Below are 19,396 nucleotides of genomic sequence, written 5' to 3' on the forward strand. Positions count from 1 at the left end.
AGCCTACCTTCACATTTTTGTAGTGTCCTACGACATTTGTTCCGTTTTTCGGTAGCAGATGTCACCTAACATCATGTCTAATAAATGCTTCAGTAGCTCCAAAATTAAATAGGGAACCCTCATAGTTCGGGGCGTGAAAGTTGTTGACATGTGGGTAGGGATACGGGGGGTTACCCTATCGAAAGCAGGAGGGGGTATATAGCACTAATCTATTCCCAGCACGTGTCGTCATGGGCTATGCTCAAATCATTCAACTGGCACATGATCAATATGGATATTTTAAAAGACAAATAATAGGTTCAAATTAACTACAAGTAATAGTAATGCCTAGTTCTTAATTTCTGATTTTTTTATGGACAGAACTATTAAACTAACTTTAGATACATTTTTCATATATTTCATTGCGCAAAAAGTTGACGTAAAAAATGATCATAACTTGTTTACCTCCCGAAAAAAGTGAATTTTCTCATGGGTAGGGATATGAAACCCTGTGTTGAAAAAGGGTGTTAGGATAGGGGTTAGGCAATGTAATGTAATGACGCATCAGGACTGGGAATTTCCCTACGAACATTGCCAGATGGCTCATCGGTATAAACTACTGCGCTTCAACACTTGCCAATTGATGTGCATTCGTAAACGAGTTCCAAAACCGAAATCAAAACCTTAACTCAACCCGAAATCCCCTATCAACAAACTTCGTCCAGCCGGTCTCCTTATGTTGTGTTCTTTCTTTTGAATAAAGGACAACAAAGCAAGAGAAATAAAACTATTTTAGAGGGGTGAATCTCAAAATACCCTTTCAGGAGACTTACATTACCTCCTTTCCATAATTTAAGTATTACTGAAGCCTTAAATAGGAACGAAAACGATTGAGATTATCAACAAAAATGTCAGCTTCACACAGCTACATTTGAAGAAGAGACAACACTTTAAATCTGAATATTATGACATGAATGCAATCGTATCTTACAAATGCTTACGTACCGTTGTTATGCATCTGTAAAATTAATATGATATCTTTCTAGTCTTAGAAATTCTTACACAATGTTGTAAAGTTAACTTCTTTTGGTATGGTTTATTTCAAATCAAAAATGATTTGAGGTGTCTCTGCTTATGCACTTCAAAAATTGTACCAAAATTACAATACCCCTTAAAAAAACACCATAGAACATTTTGCATTTACTGTACAGGAAAACAAAGCAATGCACGGAGAGAGTGAGAGAGAGCATTACCAGTAGAGAGTGCGGAAGAGAGCTGATTCCAGCCACCCCTATGCGGGTGCACCCCTCTCCCCTTTTTCACTAACATTGCACAAGCCGGCTGTTCTGAGAGAGAACCATTTCCAGCGCACACTGGGCCAGGGGATAGTAAATATGATCGAAAGGTGTTTCTTTTTTGAAAGTGGAATGATATTTTTAGTTTAAGACGGTAGTCAGGTTAAAAGACCTTTTTATAGATTGCTAATTTTATCCATTATTTAAATTTTAAAAAATTTTATTTAAAATTTAAGCTATTTATTATTCAAACAGGTAGTTAAGAAGGAATGTCTTTTACGAGTTAGCTATTCAGTTAAGCATTAAAATTCGTAGAAAGATGATAGTACCTTAAAGATTGTTGATAAGTAAATAAGACAAGTTAAATATTTTTAAAATTTTTGTAACTAAATAATGGAAGAAAATATGTTTTTATGTTTGGAGGCTTATAAATTTAAGCCAACCCTCTTTCCACTGTGATGCGAGAGCACGAGAGTGACAATAAGAGAGCCATATACATTTCCAGTGGTTAGTTTGGCTCAGCTTGTCTCTCGGAGACAACATTTCTGTTATGAAAACGTTAACTCCAACATTTCTGTTGGGAAAATGTACTAAGGAAAAAGGTTTATTTTTAAAATCGCTCTCTACGACGTCGCACGCTTTTGCCGCTCCGCCGGTTCTGCTCGTTTTCTCATCGCACACCATCCTGCAACAGCCACACACACTCTCGCCAAACAGACGCGACCAAAAGAAAACAAAATCAAAATCGACGCAAACAAGGAATAACTTTTGATATTCCAATTGTGAATGCTTCGTAGTTTGTGCAAATAAAAAATATTAACAAAAAGGAAAACACCGCAACTATTTTTGTGCAATTTGTGTTGCTCTGTGTCGAAAGAGTTGATAAAAGAAAAGCAGCAATAAATCAAAAAATCTGTACGTGTGTTATACACACCTAAGTGTCCTGTAGAAGGACTTCGGATTCATTTAAGCCACCCGCTGTTTCCACGGACTGAGGATTATTCCCAATTGCCACATTTAAACAACATCGCAATAAAACAACAGGAACACACACTATATTGTGTGGTCGCGATTTGAACATCAGGTAAGAATCAAAATTCGTGATACACATCTAAGGACCTAAGGGAATTGATTGAATTGAATAGCAGATGTGAAAAATAAAATAGTTTTGTGAAATAAATAGAGAAAATCAACTGGCATCAACTTTAAAATAATTTTAAATTGCTTAAATTCCGTGTAATCAAAGTGCAATATTGTGAGTTGTGGTTTTTTATATTATTAATGGCAGAGTATTTTATTAAATAGTATTTAAGATTTAAAGTAAAACAAAAAAAAGCAAACGACAGATTTTCATGCATTCTTGTACGCTAACAAAAGGGACTTGACTTAATTGAAATTAAAAATACAGTCGTTACCGCTATGCAACAAATAGACGAATAAAAAGTTAGTTTTGAGCAACAACTTAGAATTTAATTTGGTGGATATGGGTTATTCATCAGAAAGGTATACCGAAGCAGAGTAGGGTAGTTTTTTTCACATCTTTTTATAGGAAATGTATTAAATTTAACACATTTTGAAATTTAACACAAACAAATAAATGTTACTCAGAAATGCTACTCAAATTTTCATGCTCCGGTATTAATCCCTTAGTCATCAAATTAAATTCTAATCCTACGCAAGCTATTAATTATCAAAAACCCCGTACCAAAACAATTTAAATTGCCTCTCCAAAAACATTTTTTTTGAGCGCCTAATAAGATTAATGAGGCTCCACGAAATAATCCCTCCGTATCGTCGCACACCCATCATCATCATCATCTTACGCGTCTTGAGGTCTAATGGCTCGTGTCAGTGATCAGACAGCTCTTCCCCTTTTTCTTTCTAATTTTCTATCCTTTCTAATGGCATGCTCTGTATAAAACCATAACCATTTGACATAAATCACGGCCCTGACAAATCCTTTTGAACATTTCATAAACATAATGTGTGCTAATCCCTCAGATATTTCAATCCATCAACATCCAGAGAGTTGTGGATGGAGTTACTCCGAAAATAGAGCGGCACTTTTGGATAATTTGTATGCACAGTCAGACGCCAGCTAGAATAAATCCCCAAAAAGTCATTCTGTAAACAAATGGAAAGGAAATCGTTGAAGGAATACCGGGAAAAAAGCAATAATTCAATGATGAATTAATAGGCGCAAGAAAAAGATCACAAACTCCCGGGATCTCCAAAGAAAGTTCGCGTTGGCAGCTGCTACTTTTCGATTCGCTCTAGAAAAAGACTTCCGGGGAATCGGGAAAGTAAAAAGTAAGGAAAACATCAACAAAACAAAACAGAGGCACAAAAAATAGGGTAGGAAAACGTGAAGATGCCAAGCTGACGCAACATTTGCATTCGGAAAGAGATTTATTGAGGCAACTCCCCCTTACTTTTCAATCCAACTTTCCTCATTGTTTTGCCAAGTTTTCAAAAGACAAAAGCCGACAGCCATGATGATGTTGATGAGTGTGCCTTAGTATCTCATTTTCTCACTTTACTCCCAAATTGTGTGTGTAATCAAAAGTTTTCTTCTTTACAATTCAATTGGAAATTGTTGTTTCTTATGTAAGTTGGCCGCTTTCACTTGAAAAGTAAACAACAATTAGGGAAAAACACAACATGGAATATGCTGGAAGAATACCAAACACAATTTTCAACACTTTCCTCGCTCTCCAAGATAAACATCCCATAGTTTTCCATGTGGAGTTCATGGTCAAACAATTTAAACGAAAATGGAGTTTTCATTTAGGAAATTGTAAATCTATCAGCAATGAGAACTTGAAAGTCAAGTGCTGTGGTACGATCCCAAAACTCGGATTCCCTCCAGAGCTGCTGACAATTGACTAATGAGGGTTACAAGGAACCCTGGCGCAAATCATAAATATTTTTTGTTGACAATTTCAATTGTCTTGCAAGGAGTTTTGCCTTAAAAATTGTTTAGAGTTGTTATCTGGCAGGAAATCTTCTTTGCTTATCTGCCTCGCAAAGGAACGTGCAATAAAATGAAATGATATAAGGGACAAGACTGCAATGTTTTAGGAGAAAACTCACAGTCTTTAAGATGTTCAGTATTTGGTTTATTACTTTGCTTAAATAAATGGTAGAAACAAGAAGTTTTGAAAAAATTTTCAAGACTGAAAAACATTCAGGTTTTAAAAAAAAAGAAAACTTTTGATTTGAAAAATTCTTACTTTTAAATAACCTTTAGCATCTCGAATACAGGGTATAAGCAAAAATTTAAAAACACCAAAGAAGCTCAAGGTTATTCCCTCTCTTTCTTTAAGAATTGTTTGTTCCTCGAGTGTAATTACAAATTCAAAAAAATTCCCTGTTTGAAGTGGCACTCTCATTCCACTTTTTGTGTGCTGTTTCCACTCCCAACTCCATTTTTTTTCGCTCCAATCCCCTCGTCATAGATCTAAGCGCCTTCTGGAGATCCTTTGAGGATTGTGGGACTCTCTGTTTGCTCGTTTACCAATTTCCGCTTTCTACCTGCCCCCGGAGATTATCATCCATCAGAACGCAGAGGGGAGACGACTGAGAATTCACATCGCACGTGCATAAACCTTTGGGTCTTGCGGTTTCGTGTTTCTCCATCTCTTATACACTGAAAAGAATTTCAGTGCAAAAGATCTGTAGTCAGAATTTAAAAGTGGATTCGAATTTGCATTTATAATATACATATATATTTGTAAATCATTTTATGAAAAACAAATTGATAAAACTAGTTTTCCTTGGTGACTAGCTAGAAAGTGCTTTCTTTAAAAGTAGTCAGTTTTATCAAATTTTATTTTGATTTTTCTGAGTGTATTTTATGCTCGAGTGAACTTTATCCCCCTTCATTTTTCTGACCCCTTCCGCGTTGTTTCTGAACACGTGTCAGATCTGTTCATTAATCACCCTTCTTTTGATTGCCTGGCGAATATGTGGCTCTTCATTTTACATTCTCCCAGTTGGCCAACTTTAATAAATTTCCATGAAATTAACCAGCGTGAACCAACATCTACAACACGGCATATTAAATCGTTGGATCACAATATTAAAAGTTAATTTTAAAATGACCCGAGGGGTTTTTGTAACCAGAAGGAGGCCGATGAGGAGGCCCAATCCCGACCAGAAGTCTATTAGCATGGCGGCCGGATGACAAATTGACTTCGTTAGAAGTTTTGCGATTTCCCTCGTAGTCTGCCTCCCTTCCGTCGTGGAAATTGGAGGCGCAAATTGAAAAATTATTTTGCCTGAGGTTATTGAATCTAAGTCGCTGATTGCAGGTGCTTTGGGAACATGAGTACACAGAAAACTATTGAGTAAAAGTTAAACCTTTTATTTTTGCTTATTCGCCAGAAATTAAAATGTTAAAATAGAAACGGTTTTGAATTTAAAATTTATGCCACCTTTAAATTTATAAAAAAAATGTATATTTTATGTTTTTTATCATATTCAAATTGAACTGAAATATTAAAATTATTCTGCTAGCTTTTTCTGTGTAGTGCTCTCAAAATTGCACTTCAATTAAGTCTATTTGTTGTTTCGACTGTCTAGACAAATTTCCCCGTACTTATAATTATAAACATGAGTTGCGTGGCTTAAGCGCCTTTTTTATCAGCATATCTTAATGTCCGGGCTGGTGAGTGTCCTGAAATTGTTCAAATATCCTGCTTAATTGAGCATAAACAGCACCCACACTCAAAAACACTTTGAAAAGTGCATGTCAAAACAGTGTGCCCTTTTTTATTTTTTATTATCCACCTCCTAATATCTCGCTCACACACTTTTTAATGCCCCTTCGCACGCACAGAACAAATGACCAAGACGCCATCTGGCGGTGGGCGGCGGCAGATCTTTTTGGCCACAAGTCAAAAGGGGTGCGAAAGAGAAGGGGGAGATAGGTTGCCAACAGGAAACACAATAAATAATAATAACAGGACGCAGATCGGTTAACCCTCCCACACACCTCCAACTACTGTTTTTCCCCCACTATTTTCGCTTTCCCACCTCCGTTTGTCATTTCCTTTGCACTGTTTTCGTTTCATGCTTCGCTGCCGTTAGCCGAACAAAAAAATAAAGCCATGCTTTTTTACATCAAAGTATAAGGCTATATGATATCCCGTAAGATATATAGTTAGCAATTAAAAAAAAAGTACTTTTAACTTTTAAGAATCAATATAAAACATAGTTTTACGATCGAAATACAGATTTTAGTTTTTACTTGCGTTTCTCTTGTATTTCCCAGTTTTTATAGATTTCAATTACATATAGAGCTTAGGTTACTTCTTTTTCATATTTTATATGTAGTATGTTGAAGTAAAAAAAAATGGTAATAAAAATTAAACCTTCAAATCTTTCCTCTTATATTCCATTTTTTTTTTTAAATAATAAATATATATTGCAAATAAAATATATTTATAACAAGGTGTAAAAAGATATTCCCTTGAAATTGCATAGTACCCCGTATAATAAAAAGGGGGACGAGTTCCAGCCACAGAAGCTCAGGTTGCGTCTTTGGCGGCAGTTTGTACCCAAAACTTTGTACAAGTTGTCGCTTTCTCACTCATGACAGGGAGTTATCTCCCCCTACTATAGCTTCCAATTCCACTCGGCCCTGTTAGTCACCCCCTCGATCAGAATAAATGGCCTAAAGCAATTGCATTTTTATGCATTTCAAAGTGTTCCTTGACATGTTCCGAGATACGAGATATTTTACCAGAATTTATTTGTTGCGCTTAAGTTGGGATCTCGAGGGTTTTTTGGTGGTTAGTTAAGGGGATTTTTTCCAGCTCATGTTGGAGGATAATCTAGTATAAGTATTGGAACACTGATGCAAAAATGATTTAAAAGGCTATAAAATTATGAAAACTACAAAAATGATTAGGCTTAAAATGGCGTAATTTCTTTAGGAAGCTTGTAAATAAATGAAGTATTGCATTTAATTCTGGTTATTGCGAAACCTTTAAATACTTTTGACTTTATTTAAAGTAAAAATAGAAAATCTTATAAATCACTAAAAAAAACTTTATTTAATTTATTTTCGATGTCCTTAAAATCGTATACCACTGTTCAGTGCTCAGTTGGCACATCCCTGAACATGTTGTGGTCAATTTTTTACGTTTTAACGGCAATTTCCGTGCGCAGCACTAAAAAAAAACAATATATGAAATAAAATGCGAAGGGATAATAAAAAAGGAAGCAGGGTCGAGGGTTGGCTATTGGCTATGAGAAGGAAGTCGAATTGCATGTCAAACGCAAGTTTCGAATTTGATTTAATTTACGAGCCAAGACCAATTACAGGCCGGTCACATATGTATGGCGCAAAGAATTGAGAAAAGGAGGAGGATGTGGCGTAAAATGTGTTCGGCTGCGTGACTTGACGACATGGAAAGACTTTTCTTTTTAGCGCTTTTCATTGCGTTTTGGGTGCGTCAACTTTGTTTGTTTGACCCGCCACAGAAACAGACACTTCCACAGACATTTCTCAGCTAATTAACAATGATCGCTGTGTGGAATGTGTCTGTTATATCCCTATAAATAATAGTCAATTTTTGCCTTTTTTTTTGTTACTTAGAAACTTCAATTAGTACATGCTTGGACAGTGCGTTACAGATGTGTAAAAACGTTACAATTTAGTCACTTAACTGTGACAAAATTATTATAAGTTAGGTGATGATTTCTAAGTTCAGAACATTAAACATTTTGTGTTTTGTAGTTCTTAAAACCAACGCAATTTAATTCCTGATTACAATTTTTTTTTATTTTGTGCTTTGTAAGTTATTTTTATAGAGTTCTATATAAAGAGTTGTAATGAAAAGTAAGCCAATAAAGACTTATTTATAACCATTTCCAACCGAATTCCACGTTTTACAGACCTGTCAAGATTTTTAGTACGCCAACTTTTAGAACGCACTATAAAGATGCACACTGAAGATAGTGCCCGAAGATACTCCACTTCCAGGGAACTGTAATTACTTTGACCTGCTTCTGTTTAGAGGAGAGAATAGTACGAGTACCATATAGACAGCGGCAAGAACAACAAGGAAGCTTATATGCCTCTGGTCCCATGACTTTTCCACACTTCTGCCAGACAACTTATCTCCGCCCTTTCCCGCCAGTCGTGGTAATACTTTGAAATCCGATTCAATTGGATTGCAGTGCGTCGCGTTTGAACCCAACTCTTTCCCCTGGTTTTTAGAACCATGTGTGACACTCTTTTCACTTTCGATACGCAACGCTGTCGAGTTTCTTTCGATTTTTCTACATTTCCATTTTGTGTTTTTCCGCTGGCGTGTCACTCTTCCAGTTGACCAAATCGCTTAAAAGCGGGAAAAACTAGGGAATGAACTGATAATGATTGGAGATTATGTCACGCAACGCAATTTGAACTTTAAGTTCACATTTTAATGGAATTTCGGTTGATTAACATGACAGAGGTCGAGACTTGGCATCGTTTTTTCTCTGCCATATCGTCCACGTTGTCTCTTTTGGTTTTGGTTTGGATTTTATGCGTCCAAGTAATGGATTTTTAATACGCTCATTGGGGAAATATTGAAAAAGCGGTTCATTAGACAGACTGAAGAGTAATACGCTATGAACTGGAGCTAAATTTTGTGGGTCAAATGAACAATAACAAAATTTATATTATTTTTTCGAGTATTTTGCTTTAAAAACATTAAATAAAAGGAAGCTTTTGATTGGCAATGGTTGTAAAGTACATTCATTTTTTAACAATTAAGATCAATAAAGAAAGATTCTTTAAGATTTATTTTATTTAATCGCGATTATAGCTTCGTTTGTTGATCTTGTAGCATAATCTTTCATATTTAAGATGAGAGGGCGAATAAAAATTTAAACTTATTTAATGTATAAAGTTAATTTTTACAAATGTAAAGTGTTTTAGAAAGTGTTACAGCAGCATCTTTGTTAACGGCCAGCGATTTATTCCCTGTTTTAATTATTGACCTGTTATTTATTTAACTTGAGTCTAGCCATTTCGCTTGCTTTCCAAAACCCAAATCTATTCTAAATTATCACGTTTTTCAATTTTTACTAATGTCATTTTAATGTCCAGCTCAATAAAAAAAAGTCAAGCGAAGTCATCGCAGAAGTTTGTATAAAAGAAAATTCTCATGACTTCTGACAGTTTCTGTTGCGGTCAATTAGTCTGGACGTGATTTGCTACTGCGATCACGCTGTGAGCGGCGTTTCAGGCATAATGATGCAAAAGGACCCGGAGAATGTCCTTGGCTGCATTCCACGTTGATTTTATAGTTTTTCGCTAATTAAGAACGTTTTTCTGAGAAGGTGGGACGTGTGAAACACGACAAGGCGCACGTACCAAAAAGGGAAATATGAAGGAATCGAAAGAAAAGCGTAAGAAGGAAGGGATCCGGAACGGGGATTGGATCACAAATTGATCGGTATGCAGCTGGTTCTGCTAGCTTAATAAATTTGCGGTCTTCCCGCTTCGAAAAAACGACATGCGGCAGGGATATGTTGAGGAAAATTCGAGCAAATTTTCAGCGGGCTACCTGAACCGCATTTTCCAGGTAAAATATTTAAGTAGAGTTTCAGGTAGAGAAAGGGAGAGAGAGAGAGAGCGAGGAAAACCCTTAAGCAATTGTGCAAGGACAAAGGAGAGGCAGACAGCCGGCGTTGACATTTGCCAGGATCAGCTGCAGATCCTTAGGCCAGGATCTGGAATTTTTACCAGAACCGTATAAAAATCGTGTGCTGCTTTGAGCTGCAGCTAGAAGCATTTCAGTCAGCGATCGTGATAGATCCTAGATCGTAGATCCGTAAAAAAAAACATCACAAAAAACTAGAGCCAAAGTGTAACATAGTTATTTCTGCAACTAAGTCAAGGTTTGTCCTTTAAAGGACTTGATATCTAGAACATAAACTAAAAAGTATACTTGTTTATATTTTGCAGAATTCCCGAAGAGTTCTCTAAACGATCTTGAAACATCCACAAGATGGGCGAACTCGAAGAGAAGGAAACCCCGCCCACTGAGACGACAGCCGCCCAGCAAGAAGCGCTTGAGGAGCCCAAGGAAACGGACAAAATGCTGGATAAAAAAGAAGACTGCAAGGAGAAGACACCCAGTCCGCAGTCCTCCAAGCCAGCATCTCCCAATGCTGGCAAGAAATCCTCACCTGTGCCGGAAAAGAAAAACGGTGATGATGAACCTGAGAAGTCGAAACCAGGAAATGGAGAAGAGATTATTGATATTCCCGCCGAAAATGTCACAAAACCCGAGGGCTCCGATGAAAAGAAGATCAGCAAGGAGGAGCGCGAGGTAAAGCCCAAGAAGATCCCGATTGGAGGTCTCAAGCTGCCCGGTTTCTTCATGAAGAACAAGCCCAAAGCGGAGGGTGATGGTGCTGAAGGAGAGCTCCTCGAGAAGGAGGAGGAAAAGGATAAGGAAGCCAACGGCGATGCCGCCACTGTCTCCGGCAAGGATGAGCAGAAATCTCGTCCAGGACTGGGCGAGCGTCTGCGCAGCTTCTTTGCCCGCAAACCATCCGCCGAGAAGGAAAAGAAACAGTTGGTCAACGGAGATGCTGATGCCAAGTCGGGTGAGTACATTTTTAAAACTCTAACTTTTGGAAAGGGTTCAAAAAATGTTTTTAAAGTTAAAGTCAAAGATAAACTTTTTTGTACTATTATTCTATCCTTCTAAGATTATATGCCATGAATCAAACTTATAACTTTTTCTTATTTTCCTTTGTAGAAGCCACGGCTGAAGCTACACCCGCTGATGAAGCCTCAGATCCACCTCCAAAACGTGGACTTCTAAACGCCATTAAACTGCCCATTGCCAATATGATACCGAAGAAGAAGAGCAGCGACGATGTCGAACTGGGTTTGGGCAAGGCCGGTCTGGCCTCTATGGAGACCCTTGATGATTCCCTTAAGGATCAGGATACCGTCGATCGGGCTCCCGTTAAGACCAACGGCACCGACGAGCTGAAGGGCGAGCTCAAGGACGAGAAGCTGGCGGCGGAGGAAAAACTGGCCGCCGAGGAGGAGGAGCAGAACCGACCCATCTCCCTGCTGACTCGCCTGCGTGGCTACAAGTGCAGTGTGGATGATGCCCTAATTGTGTTTGGCATCCTGCTGTTTGTCCTCCTGCTGGCCGTGATTGGTTATGTGCTGACCCACGAGACGTTAACTTCGCCGCCTCTGCGCGAGGGACGCTATATCATGGCAGTGACGAGCTGCGGACCTGTGGAGGGTGTGAAGGAAGACGGAGCCTTCGCCTTCCGTGGTATTCCATATGCGAAGCCACCTGTGGAAGGGCTGAGATGGAAGCCGGCCGAATTGATTGACGACATCAATATGTGCTGGAACGATACCTTGCAAACACACAACAGCAGTGTGGTGTGCACGCAGAGATTGGGCAATGGCACAACCGTGGGAGACGAGGACTGCCTCTATTTGGATGTGGTCACTCCCCATGTGCGCTACAACAATCCCCTGCCAGTGGTGGTCCTGATTGGCGCCGAATCCCTGGCTGGACCATCGCCGGGAATACTCCGTCCATCGGCTCGCTATTCACGTTCCCACGATGTGATCTTTGTACGACCCAATTTCCGTTTGGGTCTCTTCGGCTTCCTCGCTCTGGATGCGTTGACCAAGGAGGCACATCCACCCACCTCCGGCAACTATGCGCTCACCGACATCATAGCCGTGCTCAACTGGATCAAGCTGAACATTGCCAACTTTGGAGGTGACCCGAAATCCGTCACTTTGCTGGGACACCGTGCCGGAGCCACTCTGGTTACTCTTTTGGTTAACTCTCAGAAGGTCAAGGGTCTCTACACCAGGGCATGGGCTTCATCCGGATCGGCCATTCTGCCTGGAAAACCATTGAGCGAGTCGAGCAAACTTAACCAGCAGCTTATGGCCACCCTTGAGTGTGGGGATGTGCAGTGCCTGCGCGAGGCATCCACCGAGCGACTGTGGGCCGCCACTCCCGACACCTGGTTGCACTTCCCCGTGGATCTGCCGCAACCCCAGGAGGCGAATGCCAGCGGCAGCCGTCACGAGTGGTTGGTTCTCGACGGAGATGTGGTCTTTGAACATCCTTCTGATACCTGGAAACGCGGACAGTCCGCAGACAAGCCACTGCTGGTGATTGGCGCCAGTGCCCATGAGGCGCACACCGAGAAGCTCCGCGAATTGCACACGAATTGGACGCGCGACGAGGTGCGAGCTTATCTGGAGAACTCCCAGATTGGTGCAATGGGCCTCACCGATGAGGTGCTCGAGCAGTACAACGCCAGCAGCTATGCGTCGCTGGTTGCCATCATCTCGGACATACGCACCGTTTGCCCGCTGCTAACGATTGCGAGACAGCAGCCGACTGTGCCGTTCTACGTCGTCACCCAGGGCGAGGGACCGGATCAGCTGGCCACCGTGGACGCCGATGTGCAGGCCATTCTGGGTCGCTACGAGCCACACACCGTGGAGCAGCGCCGTTTCGTTTCGGCCATGCAGCAACTATTCTACTACTATGTGTCCCATGGAACGGTGCAGTCGTTCGTCCAGAACCGTCGGGTCATTAATGTGGGCCAGGATGCGCAGCCGCAGGAGGACTACTTGCACTGCAACTACTGGATCAGCAAGGACATAGTGCCGCGATATGCGCGCGTCGATTAAGCGAACCAAAATCCCAAAAGCTAATCTTTCTCACCTGTCTTTAGCCGCCTGGGGATCGATTAATCTCATTCAGCTTTGTTGCTACTTCCATTTTTATCAAATTTAAAGCTTATCTACTTTCATAATATTAACTTAAGCTTCAAAAATTCAATTCAATTCTAAGCTTTTTCGAATCTTGGACTTAAATTCTATAGCACCAGATTTCTTTAAATTTAATAGGAATCGAATGTGGTATCAAAGCTTCGTTTTCCCGACTTCGTTTCGAGTTTAGTTTAGCCTAAGTGAATCTAGTGTTTATATATATATATATAAAGATATGTCTTTCGGATTACTGTATATTTAGTTCTCGTACAGTTTAAGCTAAAAGTCTTTTAAGTAACGCTGACTCCATACGATTCTTCATACGAATACGTATTCTCTAATCTTAACATTAACAAACACAAAAACACACAGACACAAAACAGCAAAAACACAAATAAAACATCACAAAATATACAAAATTATACTTGAAAAGTATAGATCTGCGTCTTTCAACTATCCAACACACTAATCTATATACTATACTATAAACAATATACAACTATATAGGAGTAAATGCCAGAGAGGTTTTTGAATTACCAAAAAAACAGAAAACCCGCAAACGACCAACGACGAAACTTTTTTGATATAAATTTTACAAAACTCAAGACTCAAGAGAAGCAAACCGAATTCATTTAGATTTAGTTGGGTTTGCCAACGCTGGACAGGATTGCTCAAAATCCCAGCTAGCGTGGGCCGCTCAAAACTCGTTGCAAGTTTAAGCTCGAAGGACTTTTCCAAACGTTGAAAATGTTGCAAACATTTCGAGACTGTCAGGAATGAATTTAGACATCTATTTAATCATTCGTTCATTTCCACAATTCACTTAGGAGTAGGAGTATCTATAATTACGCATATATATAAATCGGATATTGTATGGATAACACATTTTTGTATAGCTTTATATGTATATTATTAATCGAACCAACATTTTCTATTGTTTTATACACGACTTATTCACAACAGACTACGAGCATTCAAAAATTGAAATCAAGAATCAAAAACCGAACATGGAGTACACAATATAGATTTATGTTCAGAGTAATCTTGTACGCGAACCGTAAGGTTGACAAATGTTTAATAAACGGAATCAATGAAAAAATTAAACTAAGAACAAAGCTTAAAAGTTCATCCCTTTTCAGCAGTCACTTATTTCACAGAAATCAGCTAAAACTAAACACTTCTTTGGGTATTTTCATGGAAAACGAATGCACATGCAAACATAGCTCATCGCTTGGAACTGTTAACCTTGTAGACGCGACATTTGTTGTCGGTAAGGGCGGCCAAATAGGATCCCGCCTGGGTGGCCACCGGGCAGATGTCGTAGATCACCTCGTTGACGGGCATCGTTTGGACCCGCTCCTCCCGCCGCACATCGTGCATCATCAACTGCTTGCTGTCCTGCAGATAGCCCACAACTAGGGTGTTATCCTCGACGCCCAGTTGGGTGGGCCGCGTCATTATCGGCGTGGCCTTCGAACCGTAGATGGTGGCCTTAACCTTTAGCACTGGCGTATTGTCGATCTTGTCCAGACGCCCAAGTATAAAGCGGGACTGAGGCGAATTCGGGTTGGATCGGGCCGATATGAGCAGCGTGTCCAGCACGGCATCGTACTGCATGGACAGGAAGGGTCCCTCCACATTGAGCCGCGTGGGCAGTGCCGTATCACTGGCCGCGGCGTACTCGTAGAAGGTGAGGGCCGTTAGCTGGCAGACCAGGAAGCCCCCACTGGTAAAAGTCTTGTTCGGTGGCACTGGAACTATGTGTATCACAGGACTGAAGTTCTCTACAAGGCATAAATAAATATTTTAAATAAAATATCATGTCCACAACCTTCTTAAACTCACCCTCGGCTTGGAACTCGCAGAGTATGGTCTCGGGAAACCGCAAGTCATAGATATAGACTCCTCCTCGCAGGTCTCCGCCGTAGAGGAAGTGCTCCCGCTCGTTGCGATCCAGGGCGCAGGACCAGAGCATCTTGTCGTGCGCCGTGAACATGGCTGAGCACAGTCGCGTTCTTATGTCGAAGATCTTGATCTTTGGCTCTCGACTGGCTACCGTCAGCAGGTGCTGGGAGTCGCTGAACGCTATATCCCTGATCATCAGCGCCGAGGTGTGCAGAAAGTGCAGTGGCTTGAAGCTGGGCGGATCGATAAAGCGAACTCCATAGCCGGGGAACAGGTTCTGGGCACTCTTCTGCGAGGCCACCAGCATGGAGTGTTTGGCGGAATAGAGCAGAACCCGGCAACCCGGTTCTCTGGTGATCTCGAAGTTCTTCTCCATGTACAAACGATGGGTGGCCAGCATGTGAATGCTCTTCTGATCCCCACTGCCCATGGCATCGCCTCCAAAGGCGCCGCGACCACCGCCTGCCCTGACCAGCTCCTTCAATCGCTCGTAATCCTTCTGCATGAGCATCAGCTTCTCAGAGGTTAGGGTGTGGGCCAGCTTCGCGGTGGCCAGCTCTGTGGTTAGGGTTTGGGTGCGCCGGCGCTCCGCCTCCAGTTGCTCCCTTATGTCCGTGTCCAGCATCTGAATGCGCTTGGCGTACAGGTGGCGAATGTCCTTGAATGCGGCCTTCGTCTTGCACTGCGGACACACCTTTACTGATGACTGGCGTTGGCTCTCGTTCAACCAGCGCCGGATGCAGGATTCGCCGAATAGGTGACCGCAACGCAAGGAGACCAGTCGATGCTCGCCACTCATCTCCCAGGAGTCCAGGCAAATGGGACAGGTTAGGCCATCGTCCTCCTCATCCACAATAGTTGGTTTACTCTCGGGCGATTTTTTTAAACTTTTATCGGCGGCAGAGAGGCGTTTACGCTTTTTGGGAGGCGACGGTGTGTCCAGTGAAATCACAGCGGCCCCATCTGCTTGGGCTCGCCGGGAAGTACTGGGCGGGCTAGGCAACGGCGGAGGATCTATCAGAATTGCTGCAGGAGGAGCTACAGGTTCTTCCAGGTCAACTATAAGCTGCGGCGGGACTGGCAGCTGTGGCAGAGGATCCTGATTGACACCAGGCTCCCGGTTCTCATCAGGCTGATCCTGAGGTTCCTGATTGGCTTGTGGCTGGGGTTGTTCCTGATTTCCATTCGCCTGCGGTTGAGGTTCCTGCACTATATAATCCCTAGGCACTAGAACCTGGAAGACCCTTCGTATAGCTCGTCTATCCTGCTCTTCCCTAACCGGTTCAAACATCTCCACAGGCTCCGCAATCTCTTCCTCTTCATCTGTGGTGACATAGTCATCATTAAGCTCTTGTTCCAAGGCTTCGTACTCATCCTCCATTTCTTGCAGCACCAAGTCAGGACCAGAGTCGGGATTTTGGGTCATAATCCGCTGCCAGTTTTGTCGTCGCCAAACTGGCTGGTCAGATTCCCTGCTGTCCGATGAGTAATATTCTGGATTCAAGACGCCCTCGACTTCTGCTTCTGCGTCTCCGTTGCTCCCCGAATCACTCATATATCGGGGGAATTAAAGATTAGTTGTAGGAAACATAGAAAGACGCTAAATTTAAGTCTTTTAGAGATGGACAAGTTTGAAAGTGGTGGATCGTGAGCGTTCTGAGTGAGAAAAATAGCTGAACGATTAGACCATCGAGTCCTTTTAAATAATGATGAACATCTAATTGTTTTTGTGTATTGTTCTATTGTTTGGCAAAGTCCGTTTTTAAAACTAATTATGATTTTCATTAAACAAATTACTCCATCTATTTTTTTCGGTTGCTATAAATATCGATAGATCATGGTGTTTACCAATCGATAGTTTTGAGGTTTTTCAAGTAACACTTGAAACGGTCACTCTAAATCGCCTTGACGCCTCCGCCGCCATTCGTTAAAATTGTTAAAAACAGCGTATAAAATCGAGGTAATACTCAAATAAAAAGCTGAATAAAATCGCCAGACTTAAAAGTGAATAAAACGCAAGCTGCATTATTCCGGATTTAAGGGTAAAAAAAAAACTAGAAACCGGCATTTCCCAAAGCGGCAAGAAATTGCATCAGTGTGCGGGTGTCCCAAAAAAAGCCAAGCCAGGAAGCTAAGTTCATCAAGTTTTTAACTCTCGAAAGGTGCTAAAAACGAAAAATAGGGCGTGAAGTTTGCAGTAAGCTAGAGAGTACAGGTGAAATTAGCAACGCAATTTGCTGGCTGACTAACCCGCCGCCCGTGGCCTTGAACTCGACAGACTTGGCTGCCGTCCACTCACCCACATACATATATACACACACGCGCAAAAGCCGCTTCTAGCAATTGAGCAGAAGAGAAGATAAGAAAGGGGAAGAACGCAGAAAGCTAAAGAGAAGAAACATGGCCGAGCCAAGGACGCCCGAGAAGCTGCTGACCGCCAAGCCGCCGGTGTTCCACCACAACAGCCATAGCCCCAATGCCTCGCTGCAGCTGCCCAGTCCCATTATCACGCGGCGCACACGCACGGCCTCGACGTAAGTCCTCCATCCTCATCCTCCAGCCATCCAAACACTTGCCAACTAACCACCCACTCGCCCCTTGACCCCTAAAACAACTTTGGCCCTTTTCCAGAGGAATTACAGGCGCTTTTAGGGGGGACCAATGAGCCATGAAAGTACAGATTGTTAAGCAATGATTGGTCCTTTTTTAATTACTTGTATTATCTACAGTGCTCTCTCTCTAGAGATTAGTACCTCTTTGTATAAATTCAAAAATGTTAAATTTTAAACATACAAATATTATTTTCATAGATATTTCTTGTAGTTCCTTAAAAATAGTTTTTTTTTTGGTAATGCAAAATTGGTACATTCGATTTTTATTCACTGTATTAAGAGGGCCCAGTAACCTTGACAAACGCTTAACAATTTTATATCGCACTTTTCAAGCAAATTAAAAATCATTTTTAATCAGGCTTCCGTCGTTAGCAAAATTATAATCCCTTGAGTACCCTTTTGAACATAATGCTCGTACTTAATTTCTGTCCTTGCCCCTTTACCTTCATCTTCCATTGATTTAATTGTATCTTCCTGCTTTCTCTTTTCCCTTTTTTTTCAAACGATGCCAAAACCTAAACACGCGCAAACGCAAAAAAAAAAAAAATTCTAAAAAAAAACACAGCTCCGCTCGGGCCTTGGAAAATCCGGTTGTGACCGGCATTGTGAAATCCTTCAGCCGCACCAAAGGACACGGCTTCATTACACCCCATGCCGGCGGAGAGGATGTTTTCTGCCATGTTTCCGAGTAAGTGGATGAATAATGCATGCGACCTTTGAGCTGGCACTTTAAAACCTACAAAATTTTAATCGCCCCACAGCATCGAAGGTGAATATGTGCCCATGCCCGGGGACGAGGTCAAATACCGTCTGTGCGCCATTCCGCCCAAGTACGAGAAGCACCAGGCTGTGCACGTGCAGATTAGCAACCTAACGCCGGAGGTGCACCACAAGTGGGAGGAGCCATTCTTTGGCGGCTCCTCGCCCGCCAAGTAAAGCTAACACGAGCCCCAGAAGGCGGAGCGTAGAAGCGGAAAAGTGAGCAGTTAAAAGCTTGAACGGCCTTCCCAGAAATTTAATTGAGCTGAAGCACGCCACCCGAGATGAGCGAAATGGAAAACCCGAAAAGAACAATAGCCATGAAAGTAAATGAAAGCAAAGCAAATGAAGCAGTCAGGAAAAAGCCCAAACCAGACCAGAACAGAATAGAACATCACAACAGGCCTGCCATCCAACCAGCCAGCGAGCAGCATCAACAGAGTTTCAATTGAACACTTAATTAGAATTTAAGCTAAGCTATGAAAGTCAAACAAAACAGAGTCACAAATATTGCCCATTCCTCTAGAAGAGGGAAGAGCAATTGAAACCAGTTTCGAGTATATTATTAAAAACGTATGTATTTGGAAATTGAAATTGTTATTCGAGAAGCCAGCAGCGCTGCGCCCGGTGCTGTGGAGCCTGTATCAGTAATTACTTTTAATTATAACGAAACATCTGAATGTGTTCGCCAAGCAAGCAAGCAAAATGCTCTCAGTAATTCACTTTATTATTAAAACAAAAGCTGCAAAACAATTTTGCCGGTGATTTTAATGGAGGGGCAGATAAATATTATCAGCATTATGTGTGTATTTATGTATTTATAACGGCGGTCAGAAAAATAGTGTGTTTTCCAGGTTTATTTTAAAACAACGTTTCATTAAATTAAAAGACTAGCAATAATTCAAAACGCATTAAACAATTGGAAAAATTGATTCTTTTTTTCGATTCCGAGTTATTTCGCTTTGACATTTAAAATTGAGTAGGTCTTAATTAAAAATAGTTATGTGCTTTGCGGCCTGTTCTGTTGCCTTGATGCTCAGCTAAAATGATTTAAGCTTTGGATTTAT

At 41.3% G+C, this 19,396-nt stretch overlaps 3 protein-coding genes across 4 annotated transcripts; 2 read left to right on the top strand and 1 right to left on the bottom strand.

The window, feature by feature from the left end:
- The first annotated feature begins 1,850 nt into the window (after positions 1-1,850).
- Positions 1,851-13,646, top strand: LOC128257123 (neurotactin). Of its 2 annotated transcripts, none has more exons than XM_052987957.1 (3): positions 1,851-2,358; positions 10,240-10,886; positions 11,042-13,646. In XM_052987957.1, the coding sequence occupies exons 2-3, from the start codon at positions 10,283-10,285 to the stop codon at positions 12,970-12,972; spliced, it is 2,535 nt and encodes an 844-aa protein (XP_052843917.1). In that variant the 5' UTR covers positions 1,851-2,358; positions 10,240-10,282; the 3' UTR covers positions 12,973-13,646. The 2 variants fall into 2 exon arrangements, with proteins under 2 accessions (XP_052843917.1, XP_052843918.1); XM_052987958.1 differs by lacking the exon at positions 1,851-2,358 and adding an exon at positions 10,063-10,172.
- A 184-nt stretch (positions 13,647-13,830) lies between these two features.
- Positions 13,831-16,616, bottom strand: LOC128257124 (E3 ubiquitin-protein ligase RFWD3). Its single transcript, XM_052987960.1, has 2 exons — positions 14,899-16,616; positions 13,831-14,837 (listed from the first exon to the last, which is right to left on the bottom strand). Exons 1-2 carry the CDS (start codon positions 16,511-16,513, stop codon positions 14,278-14,280), a joined length of 2,175 nt encoding a protein of 724 aa, XP_052843920.1. The 5' UTR covers positions 16,514-16,616; the 3' UTR covers positions 13,831-14,277.
- A 228-nt stretch (positions 16,617-16,844) lies between these two features.
- LOC128257822 (cold shock domain-containing protein CG9705) lies at positions 16,845-19,082 on the top strand. The gene is made up of 3 exons (XM_052989032.1): positions 16,845-17,492; positions 18,136-18,258; positions 18,332-19,082. Exons 1-3 carry the CDS (start codon positions 17,359-17,361, stop codon positions 18,504-18,506), a joined length of 432 nt encoding a protein of 143 aa, XP_052844992.1. The 5' UTR covers positions 16,845-17,358; the 3' UTR covers positions 18,507-19,082.
- Positions 19,083-19,396: the final 314 nt, after the last annotated feature.

This window comes from Drosophila gunungcola, assembly GCF_025200985.1.
Source record: "Drosophila gunungcola strain Sukarami chromosome 3L unlocalized genomic scaffold, Dgunungcola_SK_2 000002F, whole genome shotgun sequence".
Taxonomy (NCBI): domain Eukaryota; kingdom Metazoa; phylum Arthropoda; class Insecta; order Diptera; family Drosophilidae; genus Drosophila; species Drosophila gunungcola.

Coding starts and splice junctions, on each gene's coding strand:
- LOC128257822 (XM_052989032.1), top strand. CDS start 17,359: ATGGCCGAGCCAAGGACGCCCGAGAAGCTGCTGACCGCCAAGCCGCCG. Junction 17,493..18,135: donor CGCACACGCACGGCCTCGAC/GTAAGTCCTCCA, acceptor AAAAAAACACAG/CTCCGCTCGGGCCTTGGAAA. Junction 18,259..18,331: donor GTTTTCTGCCATGTTTCCGA/GTAAGTGGATGA, acceptor ATCGCCCCACAG/CATCGAAGGTGAATATGTGC.
- LOC128257124 (XM_052987960.1), bottom strand. CDS start 16,513: ATGAGTGATTCGGGGAGCAACGGAGACGCAGAAGCAGAAGTCGAGGGC. Junction 14,838..14,898: donor CTGCGAGTTCCAAGCCGAGG/GTGAGTTTAAGA, acceptor TATGCCTTGTAG/AGAACTTCAGTCCTGTGATA.
- LOC128257123 (XM_052987957.1), top strand. CDS start 10,283: ATGGGCGAACTCGAAGAGAAGGAAACCCCGCCCACTGAGACGACAGCC. Junction 10,887..11,041: donor AGATGCTGATGCCAAGTCGG/GTGAGTACATTT, acceptor TTTCCTTTGTAG/AAGCCACGGCTGAAGCTACA.